The 19,101-nt window shown below is 41.2% G+C and overlaps 1 protein-coding gene across 13 annotated transcripts in view; it reads right to left on the bottom strand.

Moving 5' to 3' along the window:
* PDGFA (platelet derived growth factor subunit A) overlaps window positions 1–19,101 on the bottom strand; it is a 36,610-nt gene that overhangs the window by 8,515 nt on the left and 8,994 nt on the right. For 4 of the 13 annotated variants that reach the window (XM_074553199.1, XM_074553200.1, XM_074553198.1 and 1 more), the window contains exons 3-6: window positions 18,192–18,296; window positions 15,957–16,144; window positions 9,291–9,417; window positions 1,330–1,503 (exon numbers count right to left, since the gene is read on the bottom strand). In XM_074553199.1, the coding sequence (XP_074409300.1) occupies window positions 1,370–1,503; window positions 9,291–9,417; window positions 15,957–16,144; window positions 18,192–18,296 (554 nt within the window). In that variant the 3' untranslated portion in view covers window positions 1,330–1,369. Of the gene's footprint in view, window positions 1–1,327; window positions 1,504–3,141; window positions 6,370–6,478; window positions 6,593–7,590; window positions 7,674–9,290; window positions 9,418–15,956; window positions 16,145–18,191; window positions 18,297–19,101 lie in introns of those variants that run through there. The other 9 variants (XR_012582957.1, XR_012582958.1, XR_012582956.1 and 6 more) reach the window with 6 other exon arrangements.

The following is a 19,101-nucleotide window of genomic DNA, read 5'->3' as shown; positions in this document are numbered from 1 at the left end:
ACCAGGATGCTCCCAGAATTTCATCCATTGATTATGAGCTAGACTAAGAGTTAGCACTTTCTTACCTTCAGGCTAGGAAAGAGGTACTCATGACTTTCCACCTAATTGGAAAGCTCACTAAACGTCACTCGAGACCAGCATACAGAAAACAAACTTAGAGACAATATCTAAGGAAAACAGAACCTAACCTATGACTTGTTCTTTGATTTACAACTGTGATTGTGGGCCCCACCTCACAGTCATATGCCATGGCAATAGGCAGCAGTTCAACAAGAACCAGTCCTAACTTTTCACATGTTGCAGTGATTCTGAGCTACTTCAGCCTGATGCAGCAAGTAATTAGAATGACTAAAAGGACAGGTGACATGCCACAACTGAAAAAAGAGTGATCAAACCCTTGGTCTTGTTTATTCTATCTTTCTACTTCTTAAAAAAAAAAAAAAAAAAAAAAAAAAAAACCACCAAAAGTTGCCAGATTTCACGTGAAATTTGCTCTAAATAATTTCTCCCATCTCAAATTTGTCTGTTATCAGCACAGCTGTGAGTGTTCAAAGTATATCCTGAAGTACCCAAACAGATCATCTGAAATGGGCTCACTGGCATTAGCAACTGAATCCACCCATGCCAAGAAAATATTTTCCCCAAAAATAACAAATATGTAATTAAAAATGGAAACCTCCATGGGAGCAGGAGTGGCACATCCCAGCTGTTTTCCTAGTTGTATATACAAGTTTTGTTACTTCATCTTTGGGATTGCTTACGAATACTTCAACACTCTGAGAGCACAAAGACCCCCAGCCTACAACTGGGATCCTGTGTCAGGAAGGCACACACTAATTAAAAAATAAAGCATCAACTCTGCTCGATTTGCCTGAGGTCAATGGGATGTTTGTCCAAACCTAGGAGCATGCTCAGGCACCAGTTTGAAGATGAGCAAACACAGGCATCTCTTAAAGTGTTTTTCCATGTTAGGGCCTGGGAAAAAAAATTCAGATTGAGCCCATGATAAAAACAGTTCCCCATGGAAAAGTTACCCACACCATAAAAGGAAGGAATGACACTGAACTGAAGGAGAATGAAAATTGTCTACTGAATTTTTGTAAATTCCCATAAAATCTAAGTCTTGTTCTATGTGCATAATTTTGACTGTAAGTCACGAAAGGCTGACTCCTAAGAGAAGCAGGAAATGACTGGCTCATGATAGGATAAAAGGCTGCATAATTGCATGGGCAGAAAGATGGATTTTCATCAATCTCTACATTCTCTGACAATATGGCAGTGGCTTTTGATCATGTATCCAATGCACAGTAATTAGGCAAAATGACTTACCCTCAATCTTTTCAGTATTTAGCTCTAAGGGTGCAAGGATTCATTCTTGGAAAGGGAAGATGGTCGTGTGATTTAGGGCACTGGATGAGCACTCAGATCTGAGTCCTCTCCCTGGTTCTGCCACAGCCTTGCTGTATGACCTTGCACAGGCTTTTCTCCATGCCTCGGCCTCGCCTAAAATGGGATAACAATAGTTCTTTATTTCAGAGGACATAGGGATACAAAGCAGCTCAAGGCTGTGCCACAAAGATGCTACAGCAAAGAGCAGCACAAAAAAGCTCAGACATGGAATAATGCCTCGCTAATAAAATGTGGGAACACAGACAGTAATTAAATTGAGTAATAAACACAAAACATAAGCTGATTTTTGAGGAATGCAACACTGATAGGCTTTGTACCTGGAATTAAAGGAAATTTAAATGGGATTCATATGAGTTGACCTGACTCTGAGATCTGCCAGCAGTACAAACTGTGTATTAGAAACACCAAGGAAATTACTTCATTCAAAACCTCTATATGATGTCTGTTTTAGAGCAACCACGATTTCCAGCCCAAGTGAGGGACAGATAACTACCCAGAACATTTTCAAAGCCATGAGAGGGGCCTACAAACATGATTTCCTTCTATTTACAGCAAAATATGAGCATGCAAATCTGAGGTAGTTTTTAAACTTCAAAAAAAAGTCTGAAACATTCAAATTAAAACATAAACAGGGACACTGATCCTAATTAAACTGTCAGATGTCTGGAACAGCTTCAATGCCACTATTCCAGCATCACACTGTTGCTGGAATTGGACAGCGCTTTAGCAAAGAGTCTTCAGTAGTATTTTTCCAAATGCAAAGATGAATCTTTTTCTCTAAAGCATTTGCCTTTCATGTCAGGGGTCTGTGGATCTGGGAGACAGGATCTCGGGGCACATGCCTAGATAAACCAACTGATTTGGAGACCACCAGATCAAAGGCTGGTATGTCAGGCAGGAGGAGAGAAAACAGATATGAGACACATCGTAGGAAAGGAAAATAATTTCTGAGACAGAAACAAGAGGGAAAAGTCAGAGAATGGCTGGAAAACAGCCCACAAAAAGGCAATATAGACCTAAGGAGGACGGGGAAGTGGAATGTTGAAGCCCATTGGAAGGAAGATGCTATTTCAAGTAAGAGTAAAAAGACTAAACCCAAAGTGCTAGAGCTACCTGAGAACCTGGGAGAGCAGCAACTGGCTGCAGTCTGCTTAACAAAGCAGATGCCAGGCAGGACAGAGGACAGGAGAAAAGGAAAGCAAACTGGCACACAATCCCTGGTTTCACTCAACAAAATCAACCGAAGGACAGGTCTGGAAAGACAAAGCACTGAATTAAGTGTAATGAATTGACTAAAGAATCAGTGACCATGCACCATATTGTAATGCTGAAATTGGGTTTGGGCAATCCTCTCTGTATGGCCTTTCTGATCAGACAAGACCCAGAAAAAGACATAATCAGACCAAGAAGTTTGGATCCCTGGACAGAGGAAATGAGTGCAGAACATAAAACAGAAAAGCATTTCATCCCCAAACTGCTGCCTACAATGTGGAAGGACAAAACCAACAAGGTGTTAAAGCATTGCACGGAAGTGCAACTTTTGACAACCACCACCCTTGGCTCCATTAAGCCCTCTATTCACCCCCCACCCCACAAATCACAGAGCTGTCCATCAGATATCTTGTGGCTCCAGTTGCTCACACCTTTCCCTGCAACACTCTAAATGCAGCACATTAGAAGTCCAGAGGGAGTCCACCTCCAGCAGACAGCAGAAGAAGATATGACACGGCATTCACGAATGCACAGAGAACTGTTTAATTTACAGCCACAATGGTGAAACAAACCATTTCAGAGCTTGGACATTCAAAGTTAAGTCTGACACTCATTCTTATATTCACTTATTGTGCTTAAGTATTAGAGAACACAGGATTACATTAACCATACACAACAATCTGAGATCCCTGCGGGACCGAGGAGTGGAAGGGATGAGCAAGAATGAGGGACCAGCCCCTCAAGTGGTGTAAGCTGGTACAGCTCCATTCCAGGCAAGGGAGCCATGGTGATTTACACCAGCTGAGGATATGGCCCTTGAAATGTCCAACTTAACTTTGAATTAACGACTCCCGTGCCACAGCCTTTAGTGTCACTGTTCCTTTTGGTTGTATCTGCCACTTGGAAGGAGAACTGATCCCACAACCCACCACAGCCCCCAGGCTGGTGGGTGAGAGCTCAGCTGGACTACAGGAAGTGATGCTCGTGTCGTGACACTACTCCTCACAAGTTAACAGCCATGGACTGCATCCTCATCTGATGTAAATTAGCTTGGGGCCACCTGAAGTCAGAAACATTTGCCAATTTATAGTAGCTGAGAACATAGCCCTGAGAATTTTGTGTTTTCTGCCGCGTGCTGTATGAACACTGTGCTTGACAACAAAGACTCGCGCGCGTTTCATTCCTCGTAACAAAATTAACTCAAGACTACAAGTCTCAAACAAACGGCTATTGGAAAAGTCCCCATTCAGTCTTCACTCTCTCCTGGTGTGCTGAATTTGGCCTAACAGGTCTATTTGCTGGCACCAACAAAACCTCTTGGTTTGCTCTGTTTACAAGGCTTTGCTAGAAGGCCAGACTCCCTCGTGATGTAAATCAGAGCTCCAGGATACCCAGGGGAGTCACTCCCAAAGAGCTGGCCCACAAACCCAAACACAACCTTCTCATGCAAGTCCAACCACAGGACTCTTTCCAAGAGTTGTTTTGCAAACTATTCCACTTAAGTGACTTTGACATCCTTTCACACCTGCACAGTGTCTGAGTGGGTCACATAATGCTTTTCATCTACATGATTTTAATGGGTATATGTTTGGTTTTTTTCTTTCATTAGATATCTTTTAGACAAAAAAAAAAAAAAGGAACGGAGCAACATTATTGGCATCCCACTGAAACATAAATATATAAATTACATTTTATACACTTTTTTAAACGCAGACACATACATTCATGTGCATAACATCGTGAACAGTACACTTAGTGGAAAACAAGCACAGACAATCTTAGTTAAATGTATTTCCAGTTTTGGTGCTCAACAAATACACTGGGAAAATGATCACAAAATAGAACGGTGACTAACTCTATCTCTGCATTAGCATCTGAAGCCAATAATGCCTGTTAGCTAACATTGCTTTGTTTGGTTGAATTTGGACATAGCTACAGGAACAGGAGGGGAATGTTTGAACTATATTTAGAGAAATTGAAAGGTTAAAAATCTCTCTTTTGTTGTTTGAAGGTTCTGCAGTTCATTCACATTTGAAGATATTTTTATTTGAGTGGAAACACTGTCTTCAAGACAAACTTTTTTGTTGTTCCAAACTAAGAAAACTCTTTCATCTCTTTGTAGATGTTTCACAAATAAAAGAATCCAGTAGTTCATTTTACATATCCAATGTAATAATCCAAATAAAACAAAGGGTACATAATCCAAACTACTGGGGTGGGGCAGTGATTTTGGCCAAGTGAGTAGCCATGTCATATCTGGCACAGCCCTAAATTTCCAAAGCAGTACAGAAGGATTTATCCATGTGGCTCCCACTGCAATCTGTGGGGAACTGAACATTTAATCCTTTGGCACTCTGAAAATAAAGGAGCTGGTGCCAGAGTATTTTATCTGCCCTGCTATAGTTAAAATAGATTTTGATGTTATTTGGGCTATTCTACTACAAAAATATGACCACAAAATGCTTTTTTTTCTTTTTTTCTTCTTTTTTTTTTTTTTTTGGTTCAAGAAAACATAGCAGGCTTTCTCAGGTATATAAAACTGTTAATTTTTAGATAAAAATACAAACTTCACCTTTACAAAAACACATATTTCTGTTGAATACACATAAAGCATAACATTTTACCAAAAATAAAGAATTTTAGGTTTTGTTCAAATATTTGCAGCAAGGTAGTTCCCATGCCACCATGACATTATACAATGCAGATACAAGAATTTGTACATTTCACACAGCTTCAACATGTGAAATTAAAGTATCTGTATACTGATAAGAATGACAATTGCTAACACAATATCACTAGTAGGCAACTGGCATAAGTCTTAAAGAAAAAAAAAAGGATTTTTGCATGGATATCCTATGATTTGTTTACGCACATCTCTCTTTTTTTTCTCTTTTTATTTTTTTTCTTTTATGTAATGCTTTAAATTACGGGGGAGGTTGGGGAACATAAACCAAGAAACGTCTAGAAAATTATGCATAGGTATACCATTTTTATTTTAATACATCTCATTAGTTTGCATCCCACTAGGAGAAATACCATAATGTTTTGTGTTCTGCTTATTGTTATACCAGTCTTTTATATGTGTTATTGGCAAATGTAGTCCAAGAGATAATAAAAAGCTAGGCAAAGAGTAAAAAGAAAACTTAATAATCACTTTATGGTGTAAAAAAAAAAAAAATCCACTTAAGGCTCCCCAGAAGGTTTTTTTGTATAGACTTTTAAAACACCACCAAGCAAGGATGTATTGTTCTATAGTGTTTGCGTGGCATTTGATCATTTCATACATTCCTGCTTTTTTTGTGCCTGAAGTCCACCAGTGTCCATCCATCTTCATCAAGAACGCAGGCACATTTCTTGACGTAAAGCACCGTTGACTGCTCTGACAGAAATCCACTATTCACTTAGATTTTTGTCATGTTTTTTAGTTCTTTTGGTATCCTCCATTCATTCAACTGTCTTTTTTTCTTTTCTGTTTTTCTTTCTTTCGCTTTTTTTTCTTTTTTGGACAGGGAAGCTTCCTATTGTTTCACAGAGTGCTACAATACTTGCTTTGATGTCACATTAAACAAATGTACATTGTCTCTTTGTTCTCATTAAGTGTTCTTTGAGCCAGTTTTTTTCACACAGGAGAACAAATAAAGTATACAGTCAATAAGCACCATACATAGTAGGTTCAGGAATGTAACAAACCATGTACATCCATGTCCCAGAGAGAAGTTTTTTTTCTAGCTTATTTTCACCTTACATCTGCAGGAGAGAAAAAAGATACAATAACTCTATGATTAGAATCAAAGGTCCTGTCCTTGAAGTAGATGACTTAAAAAAAAAAAACTGTTCTGCATGAAGAGTCACTAACCTGGGACAAGAAGTTCTAAATGCTGTTTTGATTGAGTTTACATGCTCACTTTTAAAGTTGAATTTTAGAAAATCTTTGCTTCTATCATACTACTCCCAATAAATACCTGTTAATCTGAAACAGGATATCAAGTTTAGCATTCTTTAGAAATGATACATTGGTATAAATGAAAACTGCCACTGGGAGTTCATGTGCAAAAACAGGGGCTTGAAATTAAATTCACCATCATCCAGGCGTTAGGCACAGACACTGCAAAATCCAAATCATCCCCACTCCAAATACCAGAATCAATTGCAAGTGCTGCAGTTTACATACTTTCAAGTCATTAAGAAATGGAAATTCCATATTTAATTTGGAATGTGTGTCGCCATCATCATACATTGCTAATATGTTGGCCAAAGGATTTCAGTCATTTTTGCACTGAGAGGGTGTTAGTTTTTCACTACACTGAAAACCTCATGAATTTTGATGACTGACTATCATCATCCTACTGAGACTGAACAGACCAAAAATAAAGATCTTAATTCTCTGGTGTAAGTAACACAGGACTCTGCAACACACACACAAAAAAGGCATTTCTTAGCATCTTTCTGGTCAAGTAAGCAGATCATCAGACTGTGTCAGGTGCATGTGCAATCAACCCCAGTTCATGCCAGAACATGGGTTTGATGGTCACACAAATAATAATATTTGCTCTATGTGCACTGAATGTTTCACAGCCAAGGACTGGGAACACAATGATTTGTAACCTGGAAATTCATTCATGCATTATCACGTGATGCTTTGACCTCAGAAATCAATAATAATGAAACACAAGCAGAGGCAATTGAACTTGAGATTTCAGAAGCTGAAGTATTAGCACCCTCCAATAAAAAAGAAATCAAAAAGGCAAGAAAAGGAAGTAGCTCAAGAATGCAAGATGCTGATGGTGATGTGGAGCTTAAAGGGAAAATACCAGCAGGTAGAATTATCAAAGCCAATCAAATCTAATCTCTTTGCAGCCTTGAGGTAGCAAGTGTCAAGATTTTGAACAGTGATTAAGTTGAAGTGATGATATTTGATTAAGTTTTCCAGTACTTGTGCTATTAGGGTGTTCAGCATATAGGTCCTACCTGAATATCAAATAGTTCCAGTAGGTTTTATGTTGGTTTTAACTTTTTTCGTTTCCGTTTTTTACCTGATTCCCTAGGCCTTCCTGTTAACATAAGGGCAGGGCTGGTGAAAAGCCCTAAGGTAATGCATTTCGTGTAACACTGAAGTCATAAATACTCAAACCGTTTACATTTCCAAGAAATCTCATTATCCTTTGCATTAAAGTAATAACTTTATAACGTCTGATTTGACATTGAGTTTACAAAGTAATTACACAAAAGTAAAGAAATAATAAACGAAGTTGGCATTGCCCACGTCATTCCCAGGATCCATCTATAATTGCTGTTACCATGCAGTACTCAACATTTGCCTTCAGCTCTGGAGTTGAGCTATTTTCAGCTCACCATCCACTTGCTGGGTGCAAGTTTTGCTCCTATCAGTAATTAAATCCTAGAAATATGCATTTTTCCATGATAATTCTGCCCCAGTTTTTACACATATCAAAACCAAAAATTTTGATCTTAAAATCATAGCTGCTTAGTCTATGGCAATTAAAGACAATGTGAAAAACTGAAATTGTTCTAATGAAACTTTTTTTCCCAAATGAGAGACATAGAAAATGTATCAAACCATACCCACATTTAAAAATAGCCACTTTATATGTGGTTTTGTCTAATAACTCCACCTAGTTTCAGCTAAACACTCAGCTCTGATGATAAATTGATGTCCAGTAAAATTGCTTTTATAGAAATTCTAACTCCTCTGCTCTGTACATAGCAACTGAAGTTTACATTTGCTTGGACCAGGTTTAATGTCTCCCTGCTGGATGGAGCCAGTACAGAAAACCCTTCCTCACCCAGCCACCTACAAAATCTATCACCTTTGGGCAGCTTTCCTCCTATGTTTAGCTGCTCTTCACTGGCTTTTTAATTTTGGGCTGGTTCTACTGCACCCTTAAATTCCCTGCAGAGGTGCAAAACAAACTTTTACAGCAGCCTTCAACCAGTATCAGGAGAAAAGGAAATGTCTTTTCTACCATAGTGGGTTTCCTGAATAAGTGCGCTGAGCTCTGCATTGATTGCACTGTGGTAAGTAGATCAGAGCCAATGATTTTTAGATTAATTTAGAATGATTTTAAGAAAGCCAGATTGGAAGTAATTTTTCCCCACAAATCTTTCCCCACTGTAACTCAAGGGTTGTCTTGACAAGGCAAATTTAGGTTTAATGCCACAACTGACAAATTCTTGAGTATACATCTGTAAAGAAACAACAGGAATGAGCAATGTTGTTTCCAAACTAACTCCTTAGCCCTGAAACCTGAATTTATTCCCAAGTGCTTTACATTAATTTAATTCATATTTTCCCCAAGGTCAAGTAAATCTCAGTGTTCTCCACAAAGTCTAAAGAAATTAGGCAACAGAGTTCATCCACGAGCTGCAATATGACAACCTTTAACTTAGTGAAGCAAGACCTGAACACTACTGGGCATCTGTATTTATTTAAAGGCCAACCTAATGAGAAGTGATACACATTAAATTTTAAATCCATGCTCCTTATACAGCACAAACTGGCCCTCATTTGGCATCTTCAACACAGAAAAATAGCTGGGAGCTTCTCTACTCAGCTCACTGTAAGCAACGTTTGTTTTACGTTCTTTACTAATATAAAAATGAGGTCCATATGAAATCAGCATTAATGCAAAAATAAAAGGAAAACATACCAGTTTCTTCTTCTCTATAATCTGAATTAGTATTTGATGATGTACAGGTGCATTCCATATGCTCTTCTAATCTCACCAGAACTTCTTTTAATTTTGGCTTTTTTCTAACATACTCCACTTTTGCCACCTATAAAATACGATGAGGTATGTACTGAGACACATCAACATGGTTACAGTTCAGAACTGAAGACAGATAACTATATACCTCTATTTTTAATGTAGCCAAACCCATATAAAATGTTAGCATACTAATCATCTTTTATCTTAATTGTGCATCGTGTAACTATTTATTGCACAGACTATTTGTTTATTCAAGTTCAGTAGTTCAAAACAATTTTCCCCCAAGAGATAAAACAATTTCCCATTCATTTTGGTTTGATGTTTTAAGCAACTCAGTTTCCACATGTATCACAATAAACTTCTATACAGATTCAAATCAGTGGTTTTTCTTGTAAACTGCCACTTTTAGCACAATCTTCTGTAGGTGTTGTTAAAGGCTGACAGTGAAGGCATTATCTTGGTTTGAAATACATTTTATTATTTACAAATTGGTGTCTCCAGAGCCCTCTGAATGTGAAGTGCTCAACCCTACACAACCAGGATCTGAATATCACCTCAGAAAGCAGTTTCATTCCTACTCACCCCCTGCAATAACCTGGGGCTTGTTCACAAGAGCTCTCAAACACAGTTTTTAAGTCCAAGGGAACTACCACTCCTGAACTGAGTCCAGCCTTTGGCTTTATTGTGGAAAGCTGGCAGACAGAATATTTCTCCCCAGTCCTTCAAACTGTTCACAACTGCGCTGTTCCACTTAAGGCATCCTTAAATAAAAATGTCTGGAGGGCAAGTTGAGGTTGGAGGAAGGATCATGCTGAAGCAGCTCTGGCTACACATGGATCTCTCATCTGAAGGAAACCAAGGCAGAACAGAAGGATGTTGGGGTGGGGGGATTCTGAACATCCTGACCCACAGGTTGGCAGCCAGGAGAGGAGGAATGGCAGAGGGGCAGAGCACTGATGTTCTGAGGTACTGAAATGGCTCATGGGATGCTGGGCACTGACTTGTGCTAAGTGTAGTGGGCATGATGGTCAGGGCCATGCAAGGGAATATGGCCTGATGTGGGCAAGGAGAGCACTAGAGACTTTGTAAGGGGTCCTGTGTTCAGCTCTCAACTGTGTTGGACACTGCAGAATAGGTGCTGAGCATTTGCTTGCAATGGAAATCACTACAATTAAATCATGGCTTCTCAGACCTACCCATCTGACAATTGGGCACTGCAGTGGGGCTGTCCCAGCAAACAAGAAGACCACAAGTCACAGGGATGCTGTATAAATGAGGTGAGGGAGCAGAAGGACAGGGCAGGCTGGTTGTCTCTACAGAAGTTACATGACAAAGCCATAAGGGCTGGTCCATCCAAAAGCTCCAGTCACTACCAAATAAAGCACCCACAGTGACACTGCCAGCCATGATCTCCTTGTGTGTTTGGTGGGGATTCAGTGCTCCAAATCAATCTTCACACCGCGAAAATCATTCCCCTGCCCTTTCAAAACTGGAACAACACTGTTACAAAATGAGAGTGGTGGTTGGAAAAACCCATTCTACGGCCAGTTCCCAGAAAAACTCTTCTGGCTCTGGGGTCACAACTATCAAGAGCCTCTGAATGCCAGTGAGAGAAGCTAGAGCTAAATCTTGGCCTTTCTAAAGCCAATAGGAGATCTAAGCTTTCACAGAGCAAGGAGTTCAGATCCACATTTTAGTCACTACCCCTTGTGTCAACAAGATCTGGAGATGATTTTCATTTCATCCAGCAAACCAAAGTTACAGAACCAGATGCAATAACTAAAGTACCCACATTAAAAGGAATATTCTGAAACTGTCAGCTCTCCATGTAAACAGATTAAGAGCTGGCCATGACATACCAGAACACTTTATCTGAAACACTAACTATGGGCTGAAGCAGTTTCAATATTTCCTATCAGAACCCAGCTCCATCAAGCCTTTGAACACCATGATTGGAAAATGTATGGTACAACTGAGTCATCTGGTGTCAAAGGATGACTAATCCTTAAAATTTATGAAAACAAACAGTAATTAAGACACCTCCATCATCAGAGACAAAGAAAGGGACCCAGCAATCACAAAACAGCTCTCGGATCTGCCATGCTTATTACAGCTGTTAGAATAAACCGGTCTCATTGAAAATTACACGCAACAAAAATAAACTGTAATCAAGCTTTTAAAAGCCTGTTCTTGTTTTGCCTGGTTTTACAAACTGAAAGATATATGCAGTTCCTGTGGCTATTTGGTATTAAAGAACAGTTAAAAAAACAGAAACTTTGTGGAGGATCATAATGAATTTATGCAGCAATTTGAAGCTGGCTTTTAGTGCTGTAGTTAAAATACAATCCAGCACACGTTCCACTGCCCTACTTCACGCTACACAAGTTAAAGGAATTTCATTTTGTAGATGTTGCAAATACTGGAAGTGAAGCAGCACAAACCAGATAAGCTGCTGTGTCTGTGTCACCTGTTAACACCTGCTGCCACACGCAGTGCTGATCTACAGCGATGAAGGCTGCAGGTCACATTTTCAGTAGGTATAAACAGGGCTAGCTGTGCCAACAGCATGGGATTTGGCCTCGTGTGCAAATATTTTTTTCTTCTTTGTATTTTTCTCCCTGGCATTCATATTGTAAAGTTTCTCAAGTGTATTACACAGAACTTTGAGGTGGTCAGTCCTCATCAAATCAACAAGCTCCTTTTACCTGTCTCTAATGTAACAAAAAAAAATCCTCAAGCTCTCCAGATCCAGAAAATATCACTACATAAAAACTCTTTGAGAGCAAGACAGTGAAATATGTGATTAGCTTCTCAAATGGTATATAATCAGTGACACCACCCTTGCATCAATGTAGATTCTAGGTCTACATCCTGCAATGAAGTGTGGTGGCTAAGTAAAAACGAAAATACAATCTGATAAAAATATGTGGGCTAATGGAAACATCATGGGAACACTTTTTTTTATAGATTCTCCAGGTGAGATGAAATCAGAGATTAATAGCAGGAAAAAAAAGCAAGACTGTAAGCAGAAATGTCCAGAACACCTCCAGCATGAAGCTAAAATTTATCATGGGCAGGAGCTCGCAAGAGAAGTGTCAGCACAGACAGTTCCTCGTAACAGCAGAACTCATGTGCTGATACTTAAATACTGAACGGAAACAAGCCCAAAAAGCAACTGAATGAGGATACTTCTTGGAATCATCTATTGCTTCCATACTAAAATAACTGTGTGCTGATACAATGGAGGGAAAGCCTGTCTGTGAGGAAGATGTGAGGGACTAAAGGACTGGGGAGGCATCAGGAGCCTTCAGGGCCTGGCAAGTCAGTGCTGCAGGGATGGGAGGGCAGGAACGGCTCTGTGGGATCCCTGTGTCCCCAAGCAGAGCAGCCAGACCCTGCCAGGCTTACAGGGCTTCCCATGCTCCCAGGGCACCTTGCTGCTTTTCCGCCTTCACTTCTGTCAGGGTTCCCTTTGTTTCTCCTTTTCCTAAACTGACCTTTGATACCTGGTCCTGCCTGCAATTGCAGTAAAGCCACAGCTCAATCCAAGTGCTGCTTATCCCAATGGCAGAAGAAAAAGGTTATTGAACCTGCAAATGTGACATACAGCCATTTCACCTGTACACCCCATGTGTTCTGCAAGGCCTTTTCAACCTTTTGAGGCTGGGGAGCTCTGCTGAACAGCTCATCCTGAACTACTAATTCAAAATTAGTAGTATAGGCAGGATTTGCTCCAGAATACTAATGATTTTCTGCTTCTCTGACCAAACTCACCAAGAACAACACCATGCTGAAAAAGCCTCTTGGGAAGACTCTTGTTCAGAACCCCCCAAATAAATTATAGTCTGGTACTTGGTAAGTACTGAACTCACTGCACAGAAGCAAAAGGATCTGCAGATGTTGCTGAAATGCTTTTGCACACAGAGGAGAAAATCTCTCTGTAACGAACACCAACACTCCTAACTCCCCCATCCTTGTCACCATTGCTCCATGAGGAGAGAAATGGAATCCTTTCCCTCCCATCAAAGAGCAGCTCCCATCCAGCCTCTCCATCCCAGTCTGAGTTCTGCAGGGCTATGCAGGTGCAGTTTGCTGAACAGAGATGTCTTCAGGACCAGAGCTCTCATGGGCTCACTGTCACCAGGCAGGGCAAACCCACCTTGCACTAATGAAACCCACCCTGTGAAAGGGAAACCTCACAAGACCCACTTCAGGGAAGCTGCTCCACCAAACCCCCTGGCTTGGAGCCTCCCTACAGCTTCAATTCCACATTAATGGTATTTCACTGATGAGAGCTCAGTGAAGACGAAGAAAGGAAATCCCTGAACCCTCCAGCCTTTGAATCATGTCCCAGGAATGAAATGCCCCAACACAAGCACCTCCACTGCTCCTCCCACCCTGCCCCAGCCGTCTCTTAACCTTGACTACAGAGGCCCTCAGTGAGACAAAGAAAACACCCTTTGCTTTGGCCTGTTGGATGATGCAAACCCACTTGCTGACCTTTCTGGATGAACATTTTTCTAGTGTGAATGGGCCAGCTATGATCTCACTACCTTGTCAATGAGGAGGAAGCAGGGAAAGCCTTTTCAATGTTCCATCAAAAGAGAGCTTTTATGCAGTCTGACATCAGGGGAAAACACAAGCTGGCTTTCCAATGCACTGCAGCTGAGAAGGCTCTCCAAAACCGCTCCCACCTTTCCAGGGACCCTCGCTCTGAGCCAGCTACTTAATGGCATGAGCAGACATTCAGCTCTAAACTTAGGATTGGCAAAAGGCTCAGAAAACCATCAATTACATCAAAGCTACAAGGGGATCTGACTCTGGAGGGCATAAATATGGATTCTGTTCTAAGAGTTCTGGTGTTACAGTGGGGTCAGCCTACAACCTTTACAATGAACATCCTGTTCCTGCTTGACCTCTTGTCCTTTTTTTCCCCTGCTACTTAATGACTGTTTGGAGCAGTCTTGGAGCTTGGAAAAAAAAAATGTCCTCCAAAGCTGGCTGACGTATATTGATATTGCTGGTGGCAATATATTTACACAGCCACAAAAAGCAGCTGCTCAGCTGAGCCTACTTTTAGCTTGTGCCCTACTAAAATGAATGCAAATCTAAAAGCACTACAAGGGGCTGAGAGACTTAAATTCCTTCAACGTGGTGGTGTGCTGGGGAAGCAGCCCCAGAAGTGCCATCTTGCAAAGCTGCTGCCAGGAGTTTGAGTCTCTATCTCATCTGTCATCTCCCCCATCCCTCAGGGCCAGGAGAAAAGCACAATCTCACAATATTGTTCAATATCACACACAGGTACCAACAGCAAGTTCATCTCACACGTCTCAGCTCTTTGCTAAGCACATCCAGCTGTTCTGTACATGTTTGCTGCTACACAAAATCAAGGGGAAGCTGCATCAAACCCAAAGGCAACAGCACTAAATATCACAGCCCTGAGGCACTTTGCTGTTTAGCTCCTATTCAGAAAGGTTTACAATTGTAGTCCTTCAATCTCCCCACTTTGTTCTCAGCCCTCAAATAATTATTGATCCCAATTTTTATATAATTTTTAATTGTTTCTGCAAAGCGTACCCCACAAAGGCAAGGCAGCAAGCAAGTGTAAAGCATGATTATTTTTGGGAACACTGAGGGAATCTCAGATGTTTCTCCAGCTTATTTGGATACAAAAACATTGCTCTCAGATGTTCAGAAACAAAAAAGAAAAAGAAATTCTGCCCAGACACGTCTGCATGTATGAAAAACAGTGTATGAAAAACAATGAAATGGCTTAGGTGCCTTATTTTTGTTTTAGGATGTACAGCACTAAGTGAACAGCACTTTTCTCAAGAAATCCATTGCAAGTGCAGCAATCAGTGTGTTGTGCTGAGCAATTTTACATTCAAGAATGTGGTGGGGTTTATTTTAATTCTGCTCTTAAGAAATTCAGGGCAACAAGAACTCAGAGTCTTCACAATAAGAATGCTAAGTGTAAGTCTAATCTCCTACACACAGATGTAGATCAACAGCACTTGTTTAAATACTGATAAAAATTAGAACACAGTGAAGCCAAATGAACATAAATATTTCACGTAATATTTACTGGAAAGTTGCAATAGGGATTTTGTCTAATGAGTAAATACAGCATGAAGCTGTTGAGTCTTCTATCCCTGGGGTAAGATAATTTGAAACACATTTTTTCAGATCAAAAGTGTTATGTTGTCAAATATAAAAGCCCAATTTAGGCTGCATAATATTTAATTAAGAAAACAGCATTCCATACTGTGATTTATTTATTTTTTTAAGTCCAATGCCCCTTGAGTCATTTTATCTTCTTAACTTTAAGATCTGTACTGCGCGAGATCATGGGAAAGGCACGATCAACTTTATTTTCATTGCCAAAAAAAAAAAAAAAGAGAAAAAGAGAAAACCTAAAGGGAATCCTGTGAAAACCAAATCCAAACCCAAGATTTTCCAATGACCACGTAACTTGAAAAGGCCATAAGCGGAGAGGGGCGTTCTATGCAAGGATGGACAGCAGAGATTTGGGTCACACAGGCAGAGGGGTAAGGGGAGTTTCCAGGCTGCAGAGGAGCCAGGCAGGGCCCTGCAGCCCCTGCTCACCTTGACACTCCTGTGGTGTATCCGGGAGGGCTGGCACTTGACGCTGCTGGTGTTGCAGCAGCCGGTGCAGCGCTTCACCTCCACGCAGGGCGGCCATATCAGGAAGTTGGCCGAGGTGGGGTCGATCTGGCTCCGAGGTATCTCGTAGATCACCGTCCGCGTCTTGCACACTGCCGGGATGGCCTCCTCTGTGGGCACAGGAGAGTCACAGCCCCAGGTGAGCGCCCGTGGGGATGAGGTACACGTGGGGTCACTGCTCCCAGTCCCCACTGGTCACTGGTGAGCCAGGGCTGAGGGCTGTGCGCTCACACTAAGCTGCGCTCTTACCCTGGGGACAAGCCTGACTCGCTCCCAAAGCCCAGCCCTACAGCGAGGGTTTCCAGTGGCCTGGATCCTGACACAGCTTGGAGCACATGCCATGAGATAAGGCAATCCTGGCTCTGGAAGTGACAGAAAGCCAGGAGCTCCTCCACATTCAATGACCCCCTAGTGCAGAGTGACTGTGACCCCTCAGAGTCACTGTGCAACAGCAGCTGTTGCTTTCCAGCACCTCTTCACACAAATACCATCATACAAACATGCAACACCTGGTAAACACTGCCTCAGAAGTTAAACTGAGGATTATGTGTACCATACCAAATGTGCACAGCTGGGAAACAACCTGCATCAGCTTGAAACTTTCAAGACTTGGGTTTCCACTTCCAGAGCTTTAACATCCCCACATCAGGGAGTCTGGTTTATCCACCATTCCAAAGGGCAACTGCTATTTTTCCTGCAGTCATCAAAGCTTTGTGGATGGTGAGTTTTATTTAATTTGTTATTTCTTGAATGATGCAAAACCACCAGAGCAGCATGATGGAAAAACCTGCAGCAAAACCAATATCCTGGTGGGCTCAGGTAAGGTGAGCTTGTTTAGGATTATAGAGAGTAGCTCTGTACTACTGTGTGATGTTGCCATGATCCAAACCATGTATCATCAACCTAGGAACTGTTTAAGAAGTCACACTGATATTTCAAAACAGTCCAGAAAAAAATAGCAATTTCAGGGACAAGTTGTTTGCTGATAAGTTCTCCAAAGACAGCTGGGATTTTTTTTTTTTTTGCCTTACAGTGGAAGCTTGTGATAGCTTTGGGTTAGATGTGTCAGGGAACTGGAACACTGCCTGCACTTTTTCACTTAGTTCTTAAGTACAAGAAGCTCAGGCCTAACCTGTGCCTGCAACATGGAAATCTAGGCTTAGCTTTGAAAGATGCATCTCAAAAGACTAAACACCGTGAAAATCCTTACACTCAGCCCCCAGTGCCATGAACTCAGGAAAATTAACAGATGCAATCCTGCAAGATAGCTGGCAACTGCCACAAGGTATTGAGCACACCCAGTTCCCAGTGCCTGTGGTGGGGAGGCACCCAGCACCTTGCAGGGTGAGGCGCCAACGTCGCCGGCTGCTCCAGCACCGCTGCTCTCCCCAGGCAGCCAAAGCGCTGCCAACTCACACTGCAAATCCCTGCTGACAGCAAGCTGGGCTGGCTCTGCCTGCCACCACAGCTCCAAGGACAAACACGCTGAATTACCCACCAGGGATAGCACCAGCGATGTTTTCCACAGGCCAGTGGAATGGTGGAACGCTCACAGCTAATCAGATGAACAAGCAAGGCACATAAATCCTATTCTCATGCCCTTTTTTTAATTTATATTTGGGATTTTTTGCATTCTTATCATCATTAATAAGGATAAAATCCCCTGTAAATATGCCTGGTGCCTTACACAGTGATGGAAATCAATGCCCCAGCGTTTCCATCAATGGCTTTTAATTTTTGGGATAAACTGTATTTTTCTTGTGAATAAAGAGTCAAGCTGTTTCCTTTTGTGGAGCTTCTGTACTGAAAACTCTACCAACTGTTGATGTTTTTTAAAGCACACTGCTGTAGTTGTTCCCCACACTATGAATTATACATTGAATATCACAGCATTTTCTAACCGAGGTCTAGGTTTCCAACATGCTGCAACAAGAAAGTGAATGTAAAGAATTTGTGCATGTCTGTCTCCTATGGACATCCTCCAGAAGACAGCTTCTCAGGCAATGGCTCATTTTGTGCAAAAAGAAAGGCAGAAGCTAGAAATGGCCCTTTTTTCCCTTTGTGCATGCCACATTTTTCCAGTGAAATGTCCTGCTTGGCTGACCAAAGGCATCCCCTCTGCTTTCACTCCCAAAGTACAAATAGCTTGTTTCTTACCAATGCTTCTTTTTCTGCGAATGGGCACAGGACGGTTCTCTTGCACATGTTTAGCAGAATGAACACTGTAAGATCTCAAGTTTGTTTCTGAAACATCATCATATCCTAGAACAGGAAACAAAATGTTAAACCTCAGGTATGTGATGTGCACCAGTGTTGCTACAGTGCTGTTCCACAGGTAAAAATCTATGCTGTTCATAGGCACAAGACCAAATCCTGCTACAATCACTCTAATGTAACCCCTGTTAATGCAATTGCAAGGGCATAAGGCAGGGAGTAAAGACACAGACATTGAATATCATGTATAAGCATGCACAATTTAATTCCAATATCCATTTTACTGAAAGCTCCCAGAAACAGTGCACACGCTGTGGCACAGAACCATATCTAAAGTAAAACAGTTGCATTTTTATGTGAAAGGCATAATACGGCTTTTCTTACTGGAAAGGTGTAGAAATAGGAACAATAATCCTGCATGTGTAATGTTTCTTACAAAAATTTTGAAGTTCTGGTATGAGGCAACAGTAGAAAATATGGTATTAGATTCAACAGCAACAATGCTGCCTCTGTAAATTTTCTGTTGCTTGGTTTTTCAGGGCAGTACTAGGGCAGAATCAAAAGCAAAAAGTAACTAGCATGGGTTTCCTTTTAGCCTCTCTGTTGCAGAACAAATCCCCTGTGAAGTATCCTAACCTTTGGAGGGGCATCTGAAGCTACTGCAAACTCTGGGACTGCATCCAGGCTTGTCTTGTTCCCTAAATAAGCCTACCACATGGGTTAAAGGGCCATGAGAAAAAGCAAAGATGGGAAACTTGGCATTTCATTTATCATAAAAAACAACAAAATAACTGCTCCAACTATTTGGGTTTGTTAAGTGAAGCAGTTCAGGTCGTGTCCCATGCCGTGGGGT

The sequence above is a fragment of the Zonotrichia albicollis genome, chromosome 16, assembly GCF_047830755.1.
Source record: "Zonotrichia albicollis isolate bZonAlb1 chromosome 16, bZonAlb1.hap1, whole genome shotgun sequence".
Lineage (NCBI taxonomy): Eukaryota > Metazoa > Chordata > Aves > Passeriformes > Passerellidae > Zonotrichia > Zonotrichia albicollis.
The sequence above is the reverse complement of the archived record's forward strand: the minus strand, read 5'-3'. Positions and strand labels throughout refer to the sequence as shown.